Below are 24,416 nucleotides of genomic sequence, written 5' to 3'. Positions count from 1 at the left end.
TGAGGACAGCAGCCACCAAATGTGCCCCCATCACCCATGACACAGGTATGACTAATGGGCACCAAGAACGTCACCAAGCCACTCACTGCCTCATAATCTGCCAGCTCCAACCGGGCCTTGTTCTGCATGGTCCGTTTGCACAGGTAAATGGCTGCAGGAAAGACAGAGAGAGGAGAGAGAGAGAGAAGGGGGAGGGAGAGAGAGAGAGGGGGAGAGGGAGGGGGGGAGAGAGCAAGAGAGAGAGAGAGAGAGCGCGTAAGAGAGAGGTTGGACTGAAGCAGGCACATCCCCTATCACTAGTTCCCACAGCTCAGAGAAAACCCTTCTGGAGGGTGAATGCTAGGAGGGAGCACTGAGGCTCCAGGTTCCCCGTGACCACCGAAGGAAGGTGTGGGGCATGGGGCCAGTGCTGCTCTTACCGTAATCTGTGTTCTCTGGCTCCCAGCAGTTTGACGGCCAAAAGTATGGAGCCTGGATGGTAAACAGAAGCAAAGTAAAGCAAAGAGCTGTAAAAGACAGATAAACTGGAACTTTCTGTAGTCATTTTCTTGGTCATCAGTAAATTACACCGCCTATGCATATTACACTTTGATGTCAGAACACTATGTTACTCCAAATCTCACCCCCTTTCATAGCCCATAGCTATCTGATATTCCCCATGACAACAGGACCTCATTATACAACAGAGAGAAATGGCACATGTATCTAGAGGCCTTGCTGACCACTCCAGCAACCACTTCCTCCCCTCCACATTTATTTCCTCTGTCAGAGCTGCTAAGGGTAATTTTTACCAGACTGGAATTGAAAACACATCCTCTAATGCACACAAACTTCACTGTACTTTCTCCTCACTCCTAAATCCTCAACCCCCCTCCCCATGTCTCCTTCAACAATTCCTGCAGATGACATTGTCACCTTCTTTGATGGGAAGGTGACATCTGGAACTCCTATGAGATGATGGATTCCTCCAACACATCAGTTTGGCCTCCACCCAGGCAACCATCCCCCCACTCCCCACTCGTTACCCATTCCACTCTGCTATCAAAATATCCAACTGCCTACAACCTTCCTCTTGTCCATCTCACCCCACATGGTGAACTCATCCCAGTCTACTGGATGTGTCCACACAGTCCTCAAACAGGTTTGTGCCTCCCCATCAACTCCTTGCCCCTGCAACCCACTCCTGACCTCTCTGTCATCCCAGAACCACCGTCCCATCTCTCTTCTTCCTTCTTTCCAAAAGTTTTGAATGTGCTACTTTCAATCAACCTTCTTATTTTCTCTTCCAGAACAACCTCCTAGGCCAGGGAACCTCATTCTTATCCAGAAAGGGCCAGTGTTGGGTGCAGGCTTTTATTGACAAACGCCTGCATCGGGGGTGCAGTTTTGAAATCTCATAAGCTCTTAAAAGGTGTTCCCCAGGGAACAGTCTTTGGTTGTCTCCTTTTCTCACCCTATACTAAGCCTCTTGGTTCTGTCATCTTCGTCTTTAGCCTTATTACTGCTATACTGAGGACACAACTTTTTATTGTTCTCCCATCTGATATACTTTGCTCACATACAAACTAAATCCTCCCCCTGTTTGGGCTTTCACTATCCTGGGATGGCACCACAATGTATCCTCTTCATCTGCTAGGGCTTTCAGAGTGGTACTGGACAACCATCCAAACAAGCTCTTAGTCCAAACACTGGTCATTTCCCATCTGGACTACTTCCACTTCCTCCTCTGGTCTCCTGCAATCTACAGCTTATCCAGGATGCTGCTGCTTGCCTTATCTACAACCACCTCAGGCTTAGCTATGTCATTCCCCTTCTAATCTCCCTCCACTGGCTACCCATATCTGCTTGCATCAAATTGAAAACCTTGGGGCTAGCCGATGAGGCAGCTAACGGGACTATTACATTATTTTCAAAGGATCATCTGGTCCAATACTATACACCAGGCAGAGCCCTTTATTTCTGAGGGCCTCTTTATTATATTTTTTGAATACCCACCCACCCCACCTCTATGTGCCTGCACTTCCATGTTTTCTGTCTGTTTAGCCCCTCAGTGGTGGAATGAGCTTCCCACTGCTGTCAATACAGCAGAAACCTTGCCCATCTTCTGATGCAGACTGCACCATGGCTCCCCCGACCCTCATTGGCTATACTCTTCCTTTTTTTTAGATTTCCTTTTGGAATAATGTTATTGGTACAGCTGTATAAAGATACATTTGCTGTATAGTGGTATTTACGTTTTGTTACAACAACAATTGTCTATTTGGTTGATTCACACTTATTCAGGCTTGCTATTTTTAATAGCTTTAGATCTTATTTCTATGTGCTTGTTATAGATTCAATCTGTACATACTCAGGATTTGTACTTTTATTCTTGCTTAAGACAGAATTTTGCATTTGCAGACACAACAAAGGCTGAATCCATGATCCATGAAGCAGCCAGTTAGCCAGTATGGGGACTATGAGAAAAATACCTGTTCTGATTATTAACCAACCTCAGATTTGCTGCGGTGAAACAGAAGCTGTCCAAGGTACTGAAGGCTCAACAGACTTTGGAGAACGACAGGAACGTTCAACAACAGCTATGGTGAAGGAGGAATGCTCTCTGCTCCAACACAATCACACCATGCATGGTTTATTTAGTCAATATTCTGTAGACTCTTATTAAATTTTATATTAAAACATTTGCTTTTATCAACCACAGTGCTAGTTGTGGACTTGCTGTATTGGACCACTTACAAATACAAGACCAGCATTGGAAATTTTATATGACTCAAAGCATTATCAGGTGTGCCAAAATTCTGGTTCTCCATTGCTTTCTGTGTATCTGCTCGTCCAGGTTTATAAGAGCCAGTCTGATTGGTGAGGTCAGACCATATTTAGCAGCGGGATACAGGCCCCACGAAGCAGATCGTTGAGTGTGTCTAGCTGACAGATTTTGCCCGTCATTGCTTTTAAGCAGCACTTTTCCAGCTGTAAATTAATAGCTTGCCTGTACAGTGGGGAGAATCCTATCCTCTTCCCTGAGGATAATTTGTTCTCTCTACACCAATTAAGTGTGATTGGTTTTCTCCCTAATCAATTCCCACACTGTAGCGCAAGGACTTCTGGGATACAAGAACAATAAGGGGACTCTCCTACCTCCATCCTAACATACGGCAAAGGATAGGAGCTTTTGGGGAATGATGTAGCAGTAGGGGAAAAGATGGCCATTCACGCCATCCCTTATTTGAATAGGACAATACAAAGTGATACTCCATTAAATTCATTCCTATTCCACAGGCTGCCATATTCCGAAGAGCGGTGCGAAACACCGACTCCATTCAGTTTTAATTAACAATCTGCGATAAAAGCAACTGGGATCAATTCCTGCAGCATGACATATTGACTCAGTGTGTCCAAAACATTTGTGTGCAGAATGCCAAAGCACAAGAAGAATATTAAAGTAGGAGCAAAGTTAATGCTTCATCATTATTAGTTTTGAGGTTTTGCAGCCTATTGTTGTATCGCTGATGTGTCACTGATGTGCCACGGTTCAGAATCAATAAACAATTCGTATCTGTCACACATATTTAATGTCATGGAGCCAGGCATGATATTGAAGTGGGGATGCTATATTTCAGAGTTTATTCATAGACCACAGATGATAATAAAATGTTAACCTTTTAAACAAATGTGTTTATTTTGGGTAGAAGCAAGTATCACTCTGACTTATTGCTACTCATTTCTCCCGTTTAATTTTGAAAGGAGAGATCAGCTACTTAATGTGTGATCCAAATTGCATTACTATCAAACAAGAGAGAGGATAAACAGCAACAGAGATTTTGTGTCCTTGTTGCCTATTAAACTCTGTGCTCAGCTGGATATAGTCATTAATGCAGTCTTCCTAAGATGCAAAGCTTATTTTTAGTATGGCATGCGGGCAAAGTCTCTTTTCAGCAATTTTCCTAACAACAGCCAAGCCTAAGACAAATGCCTAAATTTAAAGGGGATTGCGTCTTGGTACCTTTATATGGCAACTGTTGACGTCTGTCTGTTGTAATAACATCGGTCTATTTTTAGCACCATTGAGTAGACTGTGACGTACTCGCCACCTCCCCCGTCTGTAGAGTGAGAGCACATTGCGTTCAAATTCAAGGGGAAGAAATGTGGATAGGTAGATTTCTATGGCAGATAAGGGTGATGTGTGAAGCCAGACCAAGGATTCTGCCATTCCTCCGTTTAGATATCAGCTGATAGCTTGCATTTTTCAGAGGTTTTAGCCCCTCTCGGCTGTGTAAAATCAGAAAACGTGCAACAGGATGCAGCAGGTTCTGAACTGACAATGACACAAACTGTGAGAGGAATTACTGTTGATGTGTTGGACATGTATTAGAATATAGCACTATACAATATGACCTGAACATCTTCTGAATAAGTCCTTATTTTCCATTTAATTTGAATAAGTCATCTACACTTATTAATTACATTAATTTAGAGCTAATTTAGAGCTCTTTTTTGATGAGTTAAAAAAAATAATATTACTATAGTTTTACAATGTGTCAATGTTTTTGTCTTTTGTCTTTGTAAAATATTTTTATCTTCAAAAACCTGTGAATTACCTCTTCAGTTTATGAAGATACCAGCCACCACTGGTCTAAAACACGGAAATTCAGAGAGGCGAATTGTTTCTGTTCTGGAAGGGCACACAGCAATGTCTTGCCAAAGAGGTACATAAATCACTGCTGAAGCCTGTCTTTTGATTGAAATAGAATTGTAATCAAAAGCCATAAGGTTCAATTCCCAGGCAGCACTGATCTACAGATTGGAGTATATGAAATGCAATTACAGAATATGAGTTTTCTTAGAGGTAATTAATAGCACAAAAGGCACTACTGTATCCTGTAGGGTCCTTTCAGTCATCGCGGTAGCTGCTCACCTGGAAGCGATAAAATGTCCCATCATCCTTCAGTGTGAGGACGTGATCAGAAATGGGAAAGACGTAGCCTTGGGCAGCAATGAGGCCTCCTAAATGAATGGCTTCGACTGCAAAATGAGATGCACATGTCTAAGGCCAATATTTCCTCTGGTACTTAAGTGAGAACAACATTAACTCAAGAGTCTGAAACCAGCTTGAACTGTTTAAAACAGTGGTCTTCAAACTCTGTCCTGGGGACCCATGTGTATGCTCATTTTTGTACCAACCACAACAATCCCATTGTTTTAACAAGCTGTTAATTTGTCTTAATGAAAAGTCCCATCTTTCACAGTGCTATATTGCAAATGATTACATACAGAGAAGTAAAACTAAAATTTAAGTGATCAAATTAAAGAGTGAGGTGAATCAACTGGCTCCTAATTGCTTTGCAAATGATAATGAGCCAAACTGGCATTGTGTTAACACAATGCAGGTTTGACTTGTTATAATTTTCTTTGTCTTTGAATTCATTATTACCAACAAAATGGCTACATTTAGTGGCCACGTGTCCACACTTTCACCAATTAGGAGCCTGTTGATTCGTTCAGTCTTTACTTCGACCAGTTTAAAAAATGACCTCTCTTCATGTAATCATTTGCAAAGTAGTATAATGTGAATATGGGACTTATATTCTTTATGGCATGCATAGCTATTTCTGTCATAATATGGTTTAAGAGGGTAAATAATCCCTCAAAACAGGAAAAGTGTCATTAAGACAAATAAAACAGCTTGTTAAAACTATGGGATTGCAGTTGCAGTTGTAACACAAACCAGCATACACACGGGTCCCCAGGACCGAGTTTGAAAACCAGTGGTTTAAAGGAATAAATCATGCTGTAATAATCAATTCACTATTCATCTATTCCACAGAGTTAATATATACTCAGTTAATGGTGAGTTATGCCTTTTTCGCATTCGATATGTACTAATGGGTAGTACTTTTTGAGTAGAGAATATTTTACCTGGATCCTCAATGGAAAGGTTTTTCATCAGCCACTGAACAATTTCTGTGCCTGTTAATGACAAGAGACACATGATTAATCTTCATGCTGAATTGCAAACCAGCTGAATTGTTTTTGCCTTTTATAATGTCAGCCAAGTGAGACCAGGCCAAGAAATTGCATTGTAGACGTTGGATGTAATCAGAGTATAACTTGATAATATGAAATGATTCAAATAATAAAATGCTTCCAGTACATAGTCTGTATTGCACAATTAATTAAATGAATATGAATGCAGAGTTTACTCCTACAATTAAAACTAACAACTGATTAAAGGTTATCAACCATATATCACAATATAATATACTAACAACTCACTATACAATGTAACATAATTTTACAAGTTTCAGAGCATCATTTTTCACAGAAATTACTTCATTAAAATAAATAATTTTATAGCCTGCTACAGTTGTAAGCCTATAATTAGCTGTAATGCTCTGCAAATGTACTATAATGATCTCATTATTCGCTTCATTATCTATGTGAAACCCCATAACATCAGCATTGATGACATGAACTGGTTCTTGGAATGGGTACTTAAAGGAACATGACATCCACTAGAGTTGTCCTGGGTAAAAAATCCTGTTACACCACATCAGGTTGACCATGTATTTCAAGATGGTAGACAATCAGACAATGTGTCTTTTGGGTCACAGCTGGTACACTGTGTCATGTCTAGTAAATTTAGTTTTAAAAAACTACATTTACCAGCACACCGGGCAGAGGCAAGCTCAGAAGGAATGAAGGGGCAGTGGCCCCCCTGCTGCTCCTGCTGACTCATGTCACATAGGTCTTAGTCATGCTGCTCCTTTTGACCACGGCACCATACACACAATTACCCATGATGCAGTGTGCACTGTGACACACAGGGCAGCAGCATGCTGGGCCCTGGGCTGACTAGCCCTTTAACTGCCCTCCTCTCCACCTCTAGAGTAATTCATGACAAAACCCTTTTCCTCTCTCCGTCCCTCCCCCTCTCTCTTTCTCTCCCCCTCTGTCACACACACACTACACAGACACACACACATTCACACACAGACACACACATATATACACACACACACATGCACATGCACACACAACCATACACAAGTATTTTCTGATGCAAAGTAATGAGATGCTAAAACACATACTGTTCGTGTAAGTCACTTTTCACACGAGCAAGCCTTCCCAGTTCTTGTCTTTCTGCTCATTACACTTTGTTTGTTTTAGTAAGGTGCAACTCCAACCAAGTTGTATTTAGAGCACTGAAAAAACATCTCTTTGCTACTAAAGAGCTAATTCTTTTGACCCAATTTGAATGTCACTCTGTGTTGCCTTAACTCTCTGCCATTATACTGTTGGAAGCAGTGGGGATGAAATTTGCTCAGCTTGGTGTGGTGTCTACAAAGCAGTGATTAAAACTACACCATTTATTTTTTTCTTGCCTTAGGGCCCAAAATGCTTTGTGGCATAGCAATTGTTTTCATCAAAAAAATCCTGCTTGTGATGCAGAGCAGTGATTTGTTTGAACTCGGCTGTATCTAATTAAAATGGATTACCCAATTTTTCTGTGATACAGTGGAATGGAAAGTGGTAGGTAATGATGGATTACAGGAGTATATTGCACAATCTATATCACTGCACAATCAGCTCAAATCCTCTACATGCCCTCTGTGCAGTGACAGGTATTTGGGTCTAAGTCGCATACTTCACTTCACAAAACAGCCCTCTTCCATTATAAAAAACAGAGCAGCCCATTCCCAGGTATGGCAAGGGACGTACTGTATCGTTCTCCTTGTGGGGGGATATGCTATGAGCTGCTAAAGGTGAGACTTGAGCCATTGTAAGTTCCCTCTTTGGATAACAGCCCACCTGTGACTACACTGGGGATCTTGGACAGGAAGCTCTTGACCGTCCGGACGGGAACGCCGCCGATTTTCTCGTCCTGCATCTTGCTGACGACATCTTCTATCTGCAAGAAGAGGAAATCACGGGATCAGGAAGAGTACAGAGGAGGCATGATGACCCTGCAACCCCTAAAGTGTGTACAAATACAGAAGTCAACAATCCAAGGAACAGACTGACACTTGTTTTGGATCCTGTTCAGATTGTGTGGTATTATTTACACTAAACACAGTAACACAGTTCAATGAAAAATGACACAAGAAGTATTAAAAGCAGTGTAGGTGTTAAACATTTTTAGTGTAAATAATTTGCTGTAAATGGATCTTAAAAGGCAGTATATCTCAAAATAAGCTTTACAATTATTACAATAACACAAACCTATTAAGAGAAATCTTTGACACACAACAAGCAAGGATTCCTTTTTGCTGCCTCGTTGCACTATTGGAGCTTCCTTCATTTTTAGCATGAAATGTGTCCTCCCTCAGCACCTTTAATACTACCTCTGAGGGGGTTTACTGCAAGTACAGAGTCAGCCATTTTGAATTCACCTGGGTGGAATGCTGTTGTTAGCTTCCAATATCATGTCTGTGTGGACCCTCAGCAATTGTAGCCCAGGTATTTTCTACAGCTGCCGTGTCTCTGATTGCAGCTTTTTATTTAACTGCCTCCTTAAAGCAAACTCCGCATTTCTTGCTCTCATAAGTTAGCTAAGCTGGCTAACTAAATTGCTAACGGTAAATCAGCTGCAAAATGTAACATAAGGTCACCCCTGATAAGAACCTTGCTTCCTGATAATACAGGTTTAACACAATGTTTTTTATTTTTTTCTGTTAATCCCACATACTTAAGCCGAATAGGTCCACGGAAAAGCAATATCACATACATTTGTTATATATATATATATATATATATATATATATATATACACATATATATATATATATATTCGTAGTAACACCAAGAGGCATGCTGCTTGGGGGAACACTTTTAATGTGCTTATAAATACATTTCTGACAATGATCCTTATGGCAACCATAACAGCAACCTGATCTAGCCTGTCTTTGAAAGCAAAATTTTGCACATATTGGTAAAAATTACTGGACAACATTAACATATTTTCACTAGCGTGAATCTGCATGGCCTCCTCCATCTTGCTGATGTTAAAATACCCTTTCGATTCTGAAATGCCACTTCATCAGAACTCTTTAGGACGCTAAAAAGAACTGTCAAGATGCCAGTTCTGTTGGCAGAGAGTTCAACATTTTATTGATCTTTTATTGATTTGTTTTCCTTCCCGCTATTTCAAAATGACACGGACCTTCGATGCTGTCCTCACCCTGTCTGGATTTCTGACAGTAGTCTTGATGATACACAGTCGTAGTAGGCAGTAGGCAGTAGGCAGAAATGTACAGGCAGCCCAGGCATAATAGTGTCCTGCTGCCTTGCTCCAGAGTGGCAATGTGTCAGGAATCCAGTTCAGTTCAGTTCAGTGCACATGGAAGGTGATTAATGAGAACAGGAATGTAGGCATTCATTGTGCTCAACCAACATTTTTGTGGAACATTGCAAATGTTAGCAGCTCCCATCTGCTAGCTGCAACTGCTCAAATGTAAGCCGGGGAAGATGCCTCAATACAATAAAGGTCAGAGGCGTCTTATGTGGTTGGTGCTCTGGCCTGCATATTTGACTGCCATTTATCAAGCACTCCAGTTGCCACAGTAACAGGGCCCAACAACAGGGAGGCCCAGACAAATCAGAGCGCTTGTCAGAGCGATTCCCCAAACGCGGCGATAAACATCACACCTCAAGTGAGGGGTCTGTCCGCCTCCAGCTTCAGCAAACAACCGCCTAAAATTAGGTCCGCAAGTGAGGGCAGGATAGGTATGAAAGACCCTACATGCACAATATAGCACACAACAGACAGACACACACCTAAACTCACGCACACACACACACACACACACACACACACATACGTTCACATACACACGCAAACACACACATTCACACACACTCACACACACATACACACCTACACACACACACGTAATTGTCTCCCAGGACTACAGTCGATGCAGCAGAGCATAATACTGAGTTCTTGAGAAGGGGAGGGGGTGCAGCAGGGCTGGAGTAAACCCAGCATTTCGAGGGAGCACCGGGGGGGGGATGTTGGTCAGCACAGAATTGGAGCATCTGTGATCATTACGCCCCTGTCACTCCGTGCAGGTGGAACAACAAGCTCCCAGGGGCCTGGCTTAAAAACCAAAATCAATACAGATGAAAAGCAAACAAGTATGTAGTGAAGTACAGAAGAAGGCTTATGTTGCAAAACAGTTTCATATCATCTCTCCATTGATTGAACTTCCATGCTGGTATCCTTAGTGAGAAGGACACTTAATGAAGGGGAGCTAATTCCCCACTCTCATGACATTGATTTCACCAACTGACTTTATATTGTGCTTCACAACCAGCGTAAACATTTTTCAAATATTTCACAATAGATGACATTCTCGTAATTAAGCCCTTATTGACCTTTTAAAAACACGTATATATGAATACATATATATATTTAAATTTGTAATGTTCTCATTCCAGATTGTATTAGTGGTGATGTCTGAGATCTCATAGAAATGTTATTTCCACTGAAACATGGCCCCACGTCCTCTCCACACATCTCAGAAGAGCAATTTCTATTTGTTTTGTCTTATGAATGAAACGAAAATGACGGGCCAGTTTCAGAGCACTAGATTCCATTTCCCCACAAGAAAAAAAAAATGATTCAATTGCTTTGTGGTTTCCTGAAACATCAGCGGTAAATAAGGACTGCTTTTAAATGACAGGTAGAGAAAGCAGCGTGGGTGTCACGCAAGGTGTTTTTCCGTGTTATTATTCAACAGCTCTGCTACCGCGACTCGATCTCTCTTTCTCCTCTCCTCCTCTCTCACACTCTCTCTTTTTGTATGTGTGCAATCCTTCCCATAAGGCTCTACGCAGAGATCACTGTGGAGGACGTATGTACAATGCACGGCCGCAAACCTGCCACTGTGCGTGATACACTGTTTATACATTTCATGACCAGTCCACAAGGCACACAGCCCCACGCACCCAAAAAACTAGCAGCAAGTCGAATAGTTTAAAGTAGAACTGAGATTGAGATTGAGATTGTGATTCCAGGCAAATATAATCACAGTAAAAATAACGACATCCATGGATATGAAATCGCATTTGGATCAAACGACTCACACACAGGTGTTCAGAAACAAAGCACAGGATGAGCATCCATATCTATTAGCGACTCAGGTGCAAAGCAATCAGCAGACAGCGCCGGTCCGCTTCCACCCACTGTACAGGTGTCCCCATGGCGACACGGCGAACGCCGCGCGTCCCCCCGTATCCGAGTGAAAAAAATGCACGCCTCACCACGGCGACCAGCAAGCTGGTGCTCTGAATAATGAATGGCCCGCCTCTCAGGAAACCAGCGCGGGTGAAAAAAAATAAATAAATAAAAAAGATTGCGAGAGTCATTCAATAATTCATCCAGGGCAAGGAATTAAATGTTGTCCAGCGCGCTGGGAGGGGATGTTCCCCACAGCACAGCTCGGGCCGTTCGCCGAGCTCGCGTAGGCACTGCGGCCCCTGCCTCGCGCACCTGCCCTCTCAATAACCATCGACGGCGCGGTCCTCCACCCTCCATACACAATCTCAGCAGCGCCCTATCAGGCCTAAAGCCTGGGGGTTACAGGGGAGGGAAGAGGGGAGCTATTGCAGTGGAGGGGGGGGGGGGGGAGGAGGGATGTGATACAGCCATCATCCTCCATTCATTAGTCTAGGGGTTTCGAGTCCTTCCTGTTTTGGAGGAAAACCAGGAACACGTTCAGTGGATCGATAACACAAATTCTCAGGAAAATCAGGTCTTTTCAGAGGCATCTGAGCGATGCGGGCAATCGTGCCTCAATCTAATTTGTTCACTCCATTCGACCCATGCGTCTTCATCAGAGTGAAAATGAAGAGTAGATGAACAAAAAGTCAATTATATGGAAATGGCTGAAGACGAGGTGCAAATGTGGATGTGTAGTTTGGGGAGCACACACAAAAGAAGGTGAACAGACCAAATCCATTTGTGTAAAATTAAGGGTTTACAGGGCACCTGTGGATTAGCCACTGTTTGAACAAATAACCTAGGTGGGACAGACAAAAGCCTTTCTCATTATCTTTGCTAAATTGCCCAGTGTGTCTAGGGTAAGGGTTTTCTGATGGTGCAAATTGAAAGTAGTAAGGGTTAAAGCAATTTCACACACAATTCCGTCTACCATTGTACTTCATAGGACACAGTAAAAGCTAAAACAGGATAAATACAGAGGTGGTGCACAGGGGTGAGTTTTTCAAAGATGTATCCTGAGGAGAAATGCAAAGTGGCTGCTCAGTCAGGCACCAATCAGAATGGCTTCGACCCAAGAGCTGTGAAATAAGGCCCTCGAAGAAGTCTTTGTATTTATGACTCAGTTATGAAGCCTTTTCAAGTATCTCCACTGTGGATAGTTCCTAAATTGTCTGCCAAAGACTTCAATTTAGAGTTGCAGTCACCACTACAATAAGAATATAATAGACTGAGAAAATAGCAAAGTATTCAATTATAATGGACAAAATTGGTCTCATTTATACTACAATGGACCAGTGCAGAACACCTAATGCTTGTAAATGGTAGATAACATGAGGTACTTTAGGAAACAACCACAAAGGAAACACGCTTTGTTTTTTGTTTCGCCGAAGTCATCGAGAGGTCTCTTATAAAACTGCAATCAGCAGCCTTAAACACAGCCAGCCATAAGACTAATTTCCAAAGCAGGGGACAACATCACCATGATTGTGACTCACAGGCAAGTTGACGGTGATGACTGCCAGATGTTTTTCACGCGGGGGCTTATTGTCTTTGATGGCCTCGCTCCCCCATTCTCCGCTCCAATCAAGCCTCTTCTGTGAAAACCTGATTGCGATGCGACGCGAGGGCTGGTACTGTGGTACCGCTGCTCGAGAGTGAAAATCACAGCCTGTGAAAGCCACTCCAGCAACCCAAGTCAGCAGTGTGGGGGAACCTTAAGGAGAGCCTTATTCACACTCCCCAGAAACACTTCTGCGCGTGCACTTTCTAAGAAAGTCGAGAGATGACTCATGTACTTAAGCCACACATGCGAAACGCCGCTGGAATGATATTAAACTTTTATGGACTTAAGATTTAATACTATCCTATATTAATAATAAAACCATCTGAACAACGGCTCTTGATCTTCAAACAAATAATGCTCATGGTGACTATAAAAAGGCTACCAATTTAAGTCACACTCCCTGTCTAAGACAGCGAGTAAAGCAGCAATAGAGAGAGAGAGAGAGAGAGAGATGCAGTTGGTAAAATGGAAAAAGGCAATTTTGATTATTTCTGTGAATAGCTGAATGCTTTGCCCAGCGCCACTGCTTTTGCACATATAAGGCTGTAAAGAAAGTATAGGGGAAAAATTGAAAAATACAGGCATTATCTTTTCAAGACCATTCTTTCTATTTAAAAATGCATGGCTATGCGTCAGAACATAAAACTCACCACCTTCTGAAACCACCAAAGACACTTGCCTAATGAAGGAGAAAAAATAATAATAATGTGGATAAGCCTCATTGGAATATACTGTCATTATATATTAGGCACACACCAACAATAAAAATTTTAAAGAAAGCTGAAAACCTTTTTTATATTGGCTTTTGGGTGATTATATTCTATTTTAGCATTTGATTGCTTGGCTGTTTTCTTTTTTGTCTTTTGTCTTCTTCATTTCCAGGCTCAAATTATTTTATCAATAAATTATCTCTCAATTTTAAAAAGCCTTGGTCTTAGATCTGTTTTGATGTATCCTGTGTTTATCATTACTTATTTCATTTTATTTCATAATTGACTTATTTCACATTATTATTACAGTTTATCATTTTTACTTTTGTTCTTTTCTATGTTTGAGGGACTTTGGTGTGTTTTATATATGATAATGTGCTATACAAATAAACATTATTAGTATTATTATTATTATTATTATTACAATAATACCGTAAAGTATTGTAAAATTTGATATGGCCAATACACTTCGTCAATAGCCATAAAGAATAGCCTGTGATCTTGACAAGAGAAGAGTTTGCTCCTCCTTTTGGACATAATAATGTACCCTTAACTCCGTCACAGCATAAAAATAACCCATTATCTCCCTGCAGAGGGGAATGCACTAGAAGTACTCGGCACCCCTGACAAGAGCTCCTGGTTACTTAAGGTGGAGGCTAATAGTGTTTCCCTCGCAGGGCTGAGCATTCCTGCAAGGCCCTGATAACAGCCCCCTCTCCCTGAGCTGCAGATCTGTAAGCGGTGAGGGGCTTTTGGCCCTCGGACACTCGGCCCCCTTATCGGGAGAGGCACCCGAGGGACACACACTGACAGGGTAGCTCTGCACATCCTTGCCCAGTGCAGGGCAGAGGGGGGCGGGGCCGAGGATGCGCATGATGGAGACAGAGGAGATGACAGGAGGCACTTGTCAGGTACTGTGTAATGGAGCAACATTACGACAGAGCGTGGAGAGAAGGAGAAGAGGTGGCCCCTCCCGCCGCAAACTTCCACCCCCTCCAGCTCTGCTCTGGGGCCACAGCCTTTCTGTAGTGCACCATGTGTGCCTGTGATGAGGACGATCCAGCAATGACATGCAGATAGTCACACCATTCCAGCCGAAATGAGGTAAAGTGACAGTGACAGCATTTCTGCACGCTCGCTGAGCCTACGCTACATTATTACAGGTAAAACACTCTGTGTTAGGGGCCAATGCCTGTAACTGTAAGCTCTGTTGATGTGGACATCTGTTAGGGGATTTTGTGTATAACATGGCATGCCCACAAAGTGGACGGATGAAAGGGGGAAGGGCGAGATTTGGCAGTCGTGGCTGACGCTGGAGGCAGCTGACGGGCGGCTAAAGCCGTGACTGTGTCGGACATGGCAGGCGTGCAGAGAACGGGGTAGGAGGAGCTTTGCCACCACGCAAAGAGCAGCAGAGGGCTGGCGCATAGGGACCCCGGGGGCCCCGGCTCGATCGATGCCGCGATTCAGCGCCGCTCAATATGCAACAAGGCCAAGGCGACAAGATGAACGGTGCTTTAATTTACCCGGCCTATTGTCCCAGACACATCGGCGTGACATTTACCTCTTTAATCAAGGCTAATTTATCGGAGCACGAGGCAATGCAGGGGGAAAGGCCCAGCTTTCACTCGGAGTGATATATGCAGGACCTGTGAATCTCAGCCCAGTGACTGCAATGCCTGCTCATACTGCAGATGCACGGAAACCCGAACAAGGAAACACTAATGAAAACAAGCGCTTCAGTAGAAAAGTGTAATTAATGATATTCACTGAGCTGACATGTGCTTACACAGTTTTAGATACTCTGATGCACATGCTAGCAGAGTAGCATATCTGAATACTTAGTACATGTGCACTCTATGAGACCTGTCATATTCAGGAAATAGCACTGGTGAACATGATCACCGGAGCAGTCGGTCCGCTGGGAAAGCTGATAGGTCTCGGCAACGCCGATTGGTGGAGAGAGCACACGCACCTGGGTTGCATTAATTAAGCCCAGGTGCTTAAAGATGTGTTCCTCTCAACAGTTCGGGGCCAAGACTGGGAGTACACACCGAGAGAGCAAGTTTTTGAGTTTTGTTTGTCCCAGGACAAAAAGGACTCCACCAGTTGGCGTTGCCAAGACCAATCCACTTACCCTGCAGACCAAATTCTACAACCACTTTCACAATCCTCAGCAGCGTGGGATAAAAACCTGGGCTGCACGTAAGCTGCATGTAAGAATAGCATGGAAATAGTTTTAGCATGACTATGAAGTGATTTTATGACTTCATACTTTTATGACAGTCTGTGTTGGCTAGTGTTACTCAGGTCACCGCTAGTTCTTGTCTAAAGTACGCAGGCTGTCAGCTGTGAGAGACACAATACACCTCCCCTCCAACTGGCGCCAACTCTCATCTGTATCACTGCGTGGGCTGCGGGGAGGAGAAACGGCCACAGACAAGTGCATCAGGAGTGCACACGTGGCAGTGCCCCTTGTATGCAGGTGTAGATGGCAACACGGTGAGTTAAGTGGCATAATACAAGATTCCAAATCAAAAAATGCATGACATTTTACTTTTCTTCCATTTAAATGAATGTCTTTATAAATACAAAAGTTTCCATCTGCACAGTCCAAGTTAATCAATTTTATTTTTCACTTCATGGGTTTTTGCAACATATATATATATATATATATCATATAATTACGTTTATAGGTACTATAAAGTATTGGTTTTCTCATTTTCTTTATTATTTCCAAACAAACTGAGATACAACTGTTTATGTGACAGAACTGTTTCCATTCTAATTACATCCAGGGTAACTGCTGCTATACAGCGTGCTAGTGCAGGTGCAATGCTTGTTGCACTTTGCAGTGTTAATTAAATGGAAGCTATTAAGAGTGAGAGACATAGCCTCTAATGGATCAATGTACAGTTCTCAAGGGTCAGAGGTAGACGGGGGTTCACTGCTGAGCTTGATGTGAAGGAACGTTTCTCCTCATCACTCATTTGAAATGACTCCAAGGCAATCGGAATGCAAGATCAGGTGGTGAGTGATAATCCACATAAAATGCACTCGCAAGTGACCTGAGTGGTATTTCATGTGCTGCTATTATTAGAAAATAATTATTTGTCCATACTTCCGTAGATTCATTATTTGAAAATGAAACAATTATTAAACCACGGTAACAGCATGCTACGCGACTGCAGCTGTGTAGCCACATCTCTTGATGGTTCATAACGCATTCTTACTGAAATGGGTACAAAAAAAAGGCCCTTTATAGGAACGAAAAATTAATCAGGTTCAACAGACTCAACAACTAATTATCATTGCCTGCAGTGGATTGTATTTGTAGGTACACTGTTATTCAAAGCGTCTGAGACAGAAAAAAAAAACGATTCCTAAGTAAATAATGAAAGAACTGACGTGAGCACAACTATGGTTTTACTTACTGGTTTTACTCGCCATGTTTGTGTAAAGGAAAATAAAAGAGCAGAATGAGCATCAGCCATTTTGGCTGGTCACGCGCGGGAATCGTTTCAAAAGCGCAGGCTGCAGCCAGCAGAGCGCTGTGGCCCAGACAACACGTTCCTGAACTTTAAGGTCAGCTGACAAGAGAGCCCTTTCATAACAGCACGATGCAGGAGCACTACACATCAGACAAAGCCATTGTGTGCCCGATAGGCTGTTTTAACTAGTCTCCGGCAAGCCAGATTCTGAGAAGCTGAAGTGGGTTTGTAACCAAAGGCAACATAATAATGTAGCTCCCTGCAATAAATAGTCACTCAAAAATGTATTAAAAAGCCTTGCCTTATATTCATTCAACTGGGAATCTGTTGTAAGGTACAGTAGTCATAAAAATAAATGAAATATTACAGCAAAACAAGACAAAACGCTAAAATTTAATAGCAATAATTATCTCTGGAAAGACGAATTAGGCTAACCTGATTACAGGCCGTTATTGCATGGTATCGCACCGTGACCATATTTACAATAAGGTCCAGAAGGAAAAATGTTACATCTTCTTTAAAAATACTTGTACAGTACAATAACACAACACTCATATATACTGTAGACAATTAGCCTAGCAATGACCATAATTCATATTTAACTTGTCATTTGAATTAAACGGTGCATGGTTGTATGCTGCACATACAGCACTTTTCCATTGTTATTTATATTCTGTACAGTCATTTCTAATGTTCTTTGTAGTTGGGTTTTTCTGGAATATAAATAAATAATAATGATCATCTAATTTGGTATTCAAGGCTAAAATAACATATTTCCCTTTGGGTGTTATTTTATCAAGAGCTCCAATACAGTTTCACTATCTACCACTATCAACTGTCAGGTAATTTTTTTTTTGTGTGGTAAAAAAGCGCTCGGGAAAAAAAGCATCATTTTACAAAATGCATTTTACCACCCGGATAAATAATGAGGGTTTATCGGTATCAGGTTGGTTGATGTGCTGTAGTGATATTACGGTATAATCTACATAGTAATGGCACAGAAAAGAATTCAATACTCAAATTAAGCGTAAACAGGATAAAATCCAAGTACACAGAAAGTCTGCCATAAAAATGTACTAATTTCTCTCCAGGTTAAATTCCCTATGAACATGAACAATGAGGAGAAGTGCTGCGGTTTGGACGTGAATCTCAGCAAGGACACATGCTTTGTTCATTACACCTGGACTCTTGCAGGTGGGAGATAAAATGAATGGAGTGCAGGGCAGGCAGTAGGATCCCTTCTTCTGAGATCGACAAATTTAATCAAAGTCCACCTTTCCCTTTCAAACATCTGTCACTGCTGCACTGCGTGGAAACTCCACCTGGGACTTCAAGGCTGAGTGAATTCAAAGCCCTTTGGCAAAAAACGTAGGAAGAATTTTCCAGAAAAATTAGGTTCTAAAGGAGATGCCCTTTGAGCACCTTGGGTCTTCTTTGAAATCAGTTTACTTCTTACCTTGTAATCACAACCAAAAATGAAGGAAATGAGTGTTCATGATGTTTTACAGTCCCCAAAACCACAGTTTTACGCAATTACTTTTCTCTAATTGGTATTCATTTGGTTTATGTGTGGAGAGAAATCGAGACAAAATAAACTTTAAAGCTTTAGAACAGTACTACCGGATTCTTCCTAAAACTGGAAATAATTTTAATTAACTATGGGAGTATGAATCAATTGTCATGACAGACTGGGCGATTGTAAATCAATGCTTTTAATAAATATATTAAAAGCATACTATGCAGGATTTTTTTGCCTTGCTATGGTCATGTGTTTACAATCAAAGAAGTCTCCTCCTCTCTTGTTAACCCTGCCCACTCACCCAAAGCACCCGACTTCGGCCATCTAGCTACCTAACATAGTTAGCTCGATAGCTAGAAGTAACGTTACTGACACGTCCAACAGAAAACAAGCCAACTTGCTTTTCATCCCCATGACAAACTTCAGCTGATGCCACCAAGGAAATCAATTCCAAGGTTAGGTCTATTTCTTGAACAAGCGCTGTTGGCTTGTCTTTTTGCTGTGCTCTATCGGGCTTCTTCGTTTCCACCATTGCAGCAGCTAGTCAGCTAGCTAGCAACAACCACTCAACTTAAATCCGATCCCAAACCACAGGCTCTCTAGCCACAACCACCCCTCCCCACACAGAAAACAGCGCCATGCCCAGAAACATGCAAACCACATTTTAGGTTAACAAATGAATGTAAAGGCGAACAAATTCAGCGAAAGTTCATAAAGACAGAGATTGCCAGTGTATCATAGCAGCCTCCCTCTCCTCTGTCCTGATTCTTCTAGACCTCTCCGCTGCATTTGACACTGTGGAGCAATCTATCCTCCTGTCCTCCCTGGCAGCAACAGGGATCTGCGGCACAGTCCTTGACTGGATTGAGTCTTACCTCTCTGACCGTTCCTTCCAGGTTGCCTGGGCGGGTAAGGTATCACCACCCCGTCCCCTCGCCACCGAAGTTCCCCAGGGCTCAGTCCTCGGTCCCCTTCTCTTCTCCTTGTACACCAGATCCCTTGGCCATGGATTGTCCTATCACTCCTATGCCGACGACACGCAACTCTTTCTCTCCTTCTCCCCATCGGACACACAGGTCCCTGTCTGCATCTCCGCTTGCCTGAGGGACATACAGAGCTGGATGGACAATCACCACCTGAAGCTCAACCCGGGAAAGACGGAGCTAATCTTTATTCCTGCTCTATCCTCTCCCCTCCTCGACTTTTCCATTTCCCTAGGGGACACCTTAGTGACATCATCACCCTGTGCCAAGAATCTCGGAGTGGTGATGGACAACAGGCTGTCCCTCTCCAAGAACATCGCAGCAGTAAGCCGGGCATGCAGATTTTTCCTGTATAACATCCGCAGAATCCGCCCCTTTCTCACCACCTACTCAACCCAGCTCCTGGTCCAAGCAATGGTTCTATCCCGCCTGGACTACTGCAACTCTCTTCTGGCTGGACTACCAGCATCTGCCACCAGACCCCTGCAACTCATTCAAATTGCTGCAGCTGTCTGGTCTTCAACCTCCAGACACTCCGCCCCTGCTCACTACCCTCCACTGGCTGCCTGTTATAGCTGCATCAATTTAAAACATTGGTCCTAGCATGCCAGGCAGTCAAGGGATCAGCCCCAGCATACCTCCACAAGATATTCAAACCCTACATGCCAGCCAGATCCCTCCGTTCTGCTACCTCAGGATGCCTAGCACCTCCCCCTCTTCGCACCTGCACTTCCAGAACACGTCTCCTGTCTGTTCTGGCCCCACGATGGTGGAATGACCTCCCTGTGGAGGTCAGAACAGCTGAGACACTGACCCATTTCAAACGATGACTGAAGACTCACCTCTTCAGGCTGCACCTCTCCCCATCCCTCCCTACCCCCCTGTAAATGACCGTAAGCTTAGGGTTGTAACTAGGCAGCTGTTTCGTAGGTGACTTAGGTGCATTAACTGTCTTAACTACTGCTTGTATTTTTTCCATAGATTGCGTTGTTGCCGTTCTCGTTGTGTTAGTGTTAATCAGTTTAACCTTCAGGGTCCAAGTTGAACTATGCGGTTGTTCCCTGCACTTGGACCGGTACTTCTCTCTAGGGGTTTCGTCATACTTGTTCCTGGTTATGGTTATACACTTTGTTGTACGTCGCTCTGGATAAGAGCGTCTGCCAAATGCCTGTAATGTAATGTAATGTAATGTCTTTAAGTAGCATAGGAGGCACTGTGGGTAAAACACTGTACTCAAATGTTAAGAAGACAAAATTATACAATTATAGAAGAGGATTAAAAAAAATAATTATTTTGCCATGTATGTGCAACACAGCATCTTAACATTTGTTACTCCATGGTAACTCAAATTTAGATATATAATTTCCACAGCTCCTTATGCTTTTTTTTTTAACTAATAGCCAGTAAAAGAATGGGCAGACCTGGCTAGACTGCAAGAAGGTAGATTAATGCATTACCTGGAATGAAAGAGGTGGGAGGCTGAAATGATTCAGATATCTTAAACCCAGGCCTGTTACATGTATCAGGGCTCTGATAATTAAACAATTTCATGTCAAGCCTGGGCCTAAAAAGCAAAGCAGAAATTTCTCTCATGTACTAAGGGTGTTAAAAGGGTTTGGGGGGGGGGGGCGGGGGTGGTCTCTGTTTCAGATCTACAAGAAGAAACCACAAGTGGCCTGAAGCAGGTCTGATCATGAGCAGAAAGTGAAGATCTTTGATTGAATGTTTTTTTTATTATTTGCTACACCACAGAGAGAAACTGTGACAGATCTGCATTCAAGCCTAACAAGCGGTAACTGGAGAGCCGTGCTATCAAAGAGAAGATGTGACCCCAATCTATTTTGTCAGCGCAGATCATATTAAGTTTCGTGCGATCCTCCCTTCACACATGTTTTAAACATAATTTCCCCGTCTATCTGAAAAGCCTTATGATAATCAATGACCTTTGTGTCTACAGAAATACCCTGATGAGAGTTACGGAGGCAAGATGACCTATACTGATGTGTGAAACACTAGCAAATATGAGAAATGATGACTTGATGACAGGAAACCTGATTATGATACCACACATGATACCATACATATAATAAATTTGTTTAATATCTTGTAAATGCCCCTTCAGCTCTATGAATGTTTTACACTTCCTTGAATAATGAGTATGCTGCTTAACATTGGCTAGAGGCGATTTGCGTGGCGGTACATCCCATGCTGTGCTTACAACAATCCAGAGCTTGCCGGAGGTTTCCGGGGCTCTGCCCGTACACCCTGGCTGCTGCTCGGTCCCAAAGGCTCTCAATGGAGATGATTGCAATGAACCCTTTACCTCAATTTCCCGCTTAAATAATGTATTGACACTGCTAGTACAAGTTCTTTCATCCTTGCCTACAAAAGGTAAAATAATTACTTATCATACATAGAAATGAGCAATACTTTTTGATATATACAGTACGTCATTTATGCAGTACATGTTAAACTGTACTGGTTGATATTTTTTTTCGTTTCCGTACATTAGCAAAACTTTTGATGGATAGTGCATTGGTTAATACTACAGGCATAGCACTGCAGTCAGCAAAGGAAATGGAATAGCATGCTTGACACACGATTCTCAACATCAAAACATTTCTGATGCCATTTCCCAAATCTTAAATATGTTGGGGGATTTTAGTCCTATTAGCAGTTATTACCCTTAGCCAGCATGGACTGTTAAAACCATTCCCTCATTAGAAAGCAATGTTGCTATTTGTGATGACAATTAATTGGTCTTCACTCCAGCAGATCGTGATATTTTTGATGCATTTTATTAGCAGGCATTGTGAAGTGACTCATAGTGATCTAGACATTCTGAGGACTTAGAATCCCTTATCCCAAACTGCTGATAACTGTCTCTTCATTTTGCCAACCAATAATTGACAGAGAAAATATGATCTCATCCTTCAAGGTCATAAAAGTCCAAAATATTAATACAGCATCAGAAGTTTAGCTTAACAGTACAGGCCTATATGTAATAATATCAGTTGTACCTTACAAGGGAGAGATGAAATAGCTCTGCCCACAAACCAGTTGAACACGCGCCACTGCTTTTCCCCCTCAGAGAAAACCCCCCTGGCACTCCAATTTCCTCTTGCAAAAGAAAGGTCGGCAGCTAACTGACTGCAATCTGTCACTGGTACCATCCACAGTTGCAATACATGGTTTTTGAAATACAGACAAAATACAGACAACTGGACTTTCGTGTACATGGATGTATTTTTCGGTCATTGAAGTTTTTTGTTAAGGTGTACATTGAACTTGCTAATTTTCTGTCTTTTATTTCATTTAATTTGTATATGACTGGAAGCCTATGAGGCATATCATTGTAAGTTACTGGTGTAGGGGAAACAGAGGAAGCACAGCGGATTGTAACCTATGCTACACCCGGAAGGCTGAAGGCAAATATGTTTTGTCACTGCAGACTCATAACTGACCAATGATTCAGCACAGACCTTGAGCCTATGGTGTGCAGGCTTACTGGGCTCATCCTCCATTAATGACAAGTGCCTTTACTGACTAAACCACTAAGGAGCCACTTATTTCCTACGTGTTTCCGGCATTAAAACTTCCAATCCTCAGCCATTAATCATGGATAAGGTCATTTGCTAAATACATTTAAATGAGCAGATGAATGAATTAATGAATCAAAAAATACATCAGCATTTATACATGAAATGTGATATCTTAAATGATCCAAGGAACAGATCATGAAATACTCTAGTTACAGACAATACAAAAATAACTCAATATTAGCAGCATGAAAGGTTATACCTTGACACAAATGATAATAAATAGCAGCTGTAATACCAGTCGCTAAGGCTAGGAGGCATTGAGCCTGCATTTTAATTTAGGCTCACTAAAGCATAATTCATTATACTATACCGCATAACAAATGTTTAATATTTGCAAATGCCTAGTGATTGTTTTAAAGAAATACTTACATAGTTAACTAATCTGACCCCAAGCACCATCAACATGTAGCAAGTTTACAGCGTTCTTATGAAGCAACGCTGGACAGGTGGACCTCAATAACATAGAATTTGTCCTCTCACTTTTAGATGATAGATATGCGATGAGAAACATCTTTAAAAAAGGTTTGTAGGCATACATGTACCTCCACCACGAGCAAACAGTCAACTCTCAAAACAGCACAAAGACTGCTTAGCTGTCTAGAAAAGATTAAGTAAGGAAAAAAATGTTTCTGTTAAGAAAACCCTGTTCAGTAAATCAATATTCTTGGGCAACCGGGAGACTTCCCTCTGAGATATTATTAGCTGTAAAGTTCAACAGCAGTTCAGTTTCTTTGATTCAGTAGACATTGCCCATGGAATCTGGTGAAAAACATGTCATTATTGCATTGCAAGAAATTATACTCCCCGGTGCTGGGGATTTCAAAATGAATGATAAGCATCTGTGCCTGAAAATGGTTTACGAATCCGTGGTAAGATTGTTCATTTAGGGCATGTTTGAGAACAGTGAATCGCATCATGTGGTTATTATACAGGGTACAGATGACATGCCTAGGCTCAGAATTAGGACATCAAGAACAAAAGACTAACATAGGTCAGTAAAAGGCTAAGAATAGGCACGGTTCCTTGAAAACTTTTGATTTTTTTTCATCGATGCATATTCTATGAGGAGTGAATCACGAAGAGGTCATGCAGCTAAAAATGTAGAAAATTAATCCCTAGATTTAGATTTAACACTCCATTCTCACAGTGCCCACCTGAAATTATTAATAATACCTAAATTAAATGAGTTCCCGTGAAGTGATCCTAAACATTTCTGAAATACTGTTATCTGGACTGCAGTAATGTTATTTAAATTTTGAATTTCACATTTAACAACACCTGTCAAACCGTAATAACAAAGAATGCTTACAAGCTATCTTAATACCA

General features: G+C 42.1%; 1 protein-coding gene across 5 annotated transcripts in view; it reads right to left on the bottom strand.

Moving 5' to 3' along the window:
- LOC135250654 (regulator of G-protein signaling 6) overlaps positions 1-24,416 on the bottom strand; it is a 101,071-nt gene that overhangs the window by 12,755 nt on the left and 63,900 nt on the right. For 4 of the 5 annotated variants that reach the window (XM_064327200.1, XM_064327209.1, XM_064327185.1 and 1 more), the window contains exons 3-7: positions 7,810-7,909; positions 5,917-5,967; positions 4,916-5,022; positions 420-471; positions 87-151 (exon numbers count right to left, since the gene is read on the bottom strand). In XM_064327200.1, coding sequence (XP_064183270.1) covers positions 87-151; positions 420-471; positions 4,916-5,022; positions 5,917-5,967; positions 7,810-7,909 — 375 coding nt within the window. Of the gene's footprint in view, positions 1-86; positions 152-419; positions 472-4,003; positions 4,101-4,915; positions 5,023-5,916; positions 5,974-7,809; positions 7,910-24,416 lie in introns of those variants that run through there. The other variant, XM_064327219.1, reaches the window with a different exon arrangement.

The sequence above is a fragment of the Anguilla rostrata genome, chromosome 1 (genome assembly GCF_018555375.3).
Source record: "Anguilla rostrata isolate EN2019 chromosome 1, ASM1855537v3, whole genome shotgun sequence".
Lineage (NCBI taxonomy): Eukaryota > Metazoa > Chordata > Actinopteri > Anguilliformes > Anguillidae > Anguilla > Anguilla rostrata.
Note: the sequence above shows the minus strand (reverse complement) of the source record. Positions and strands in the feature narration are given on the sequence as shown.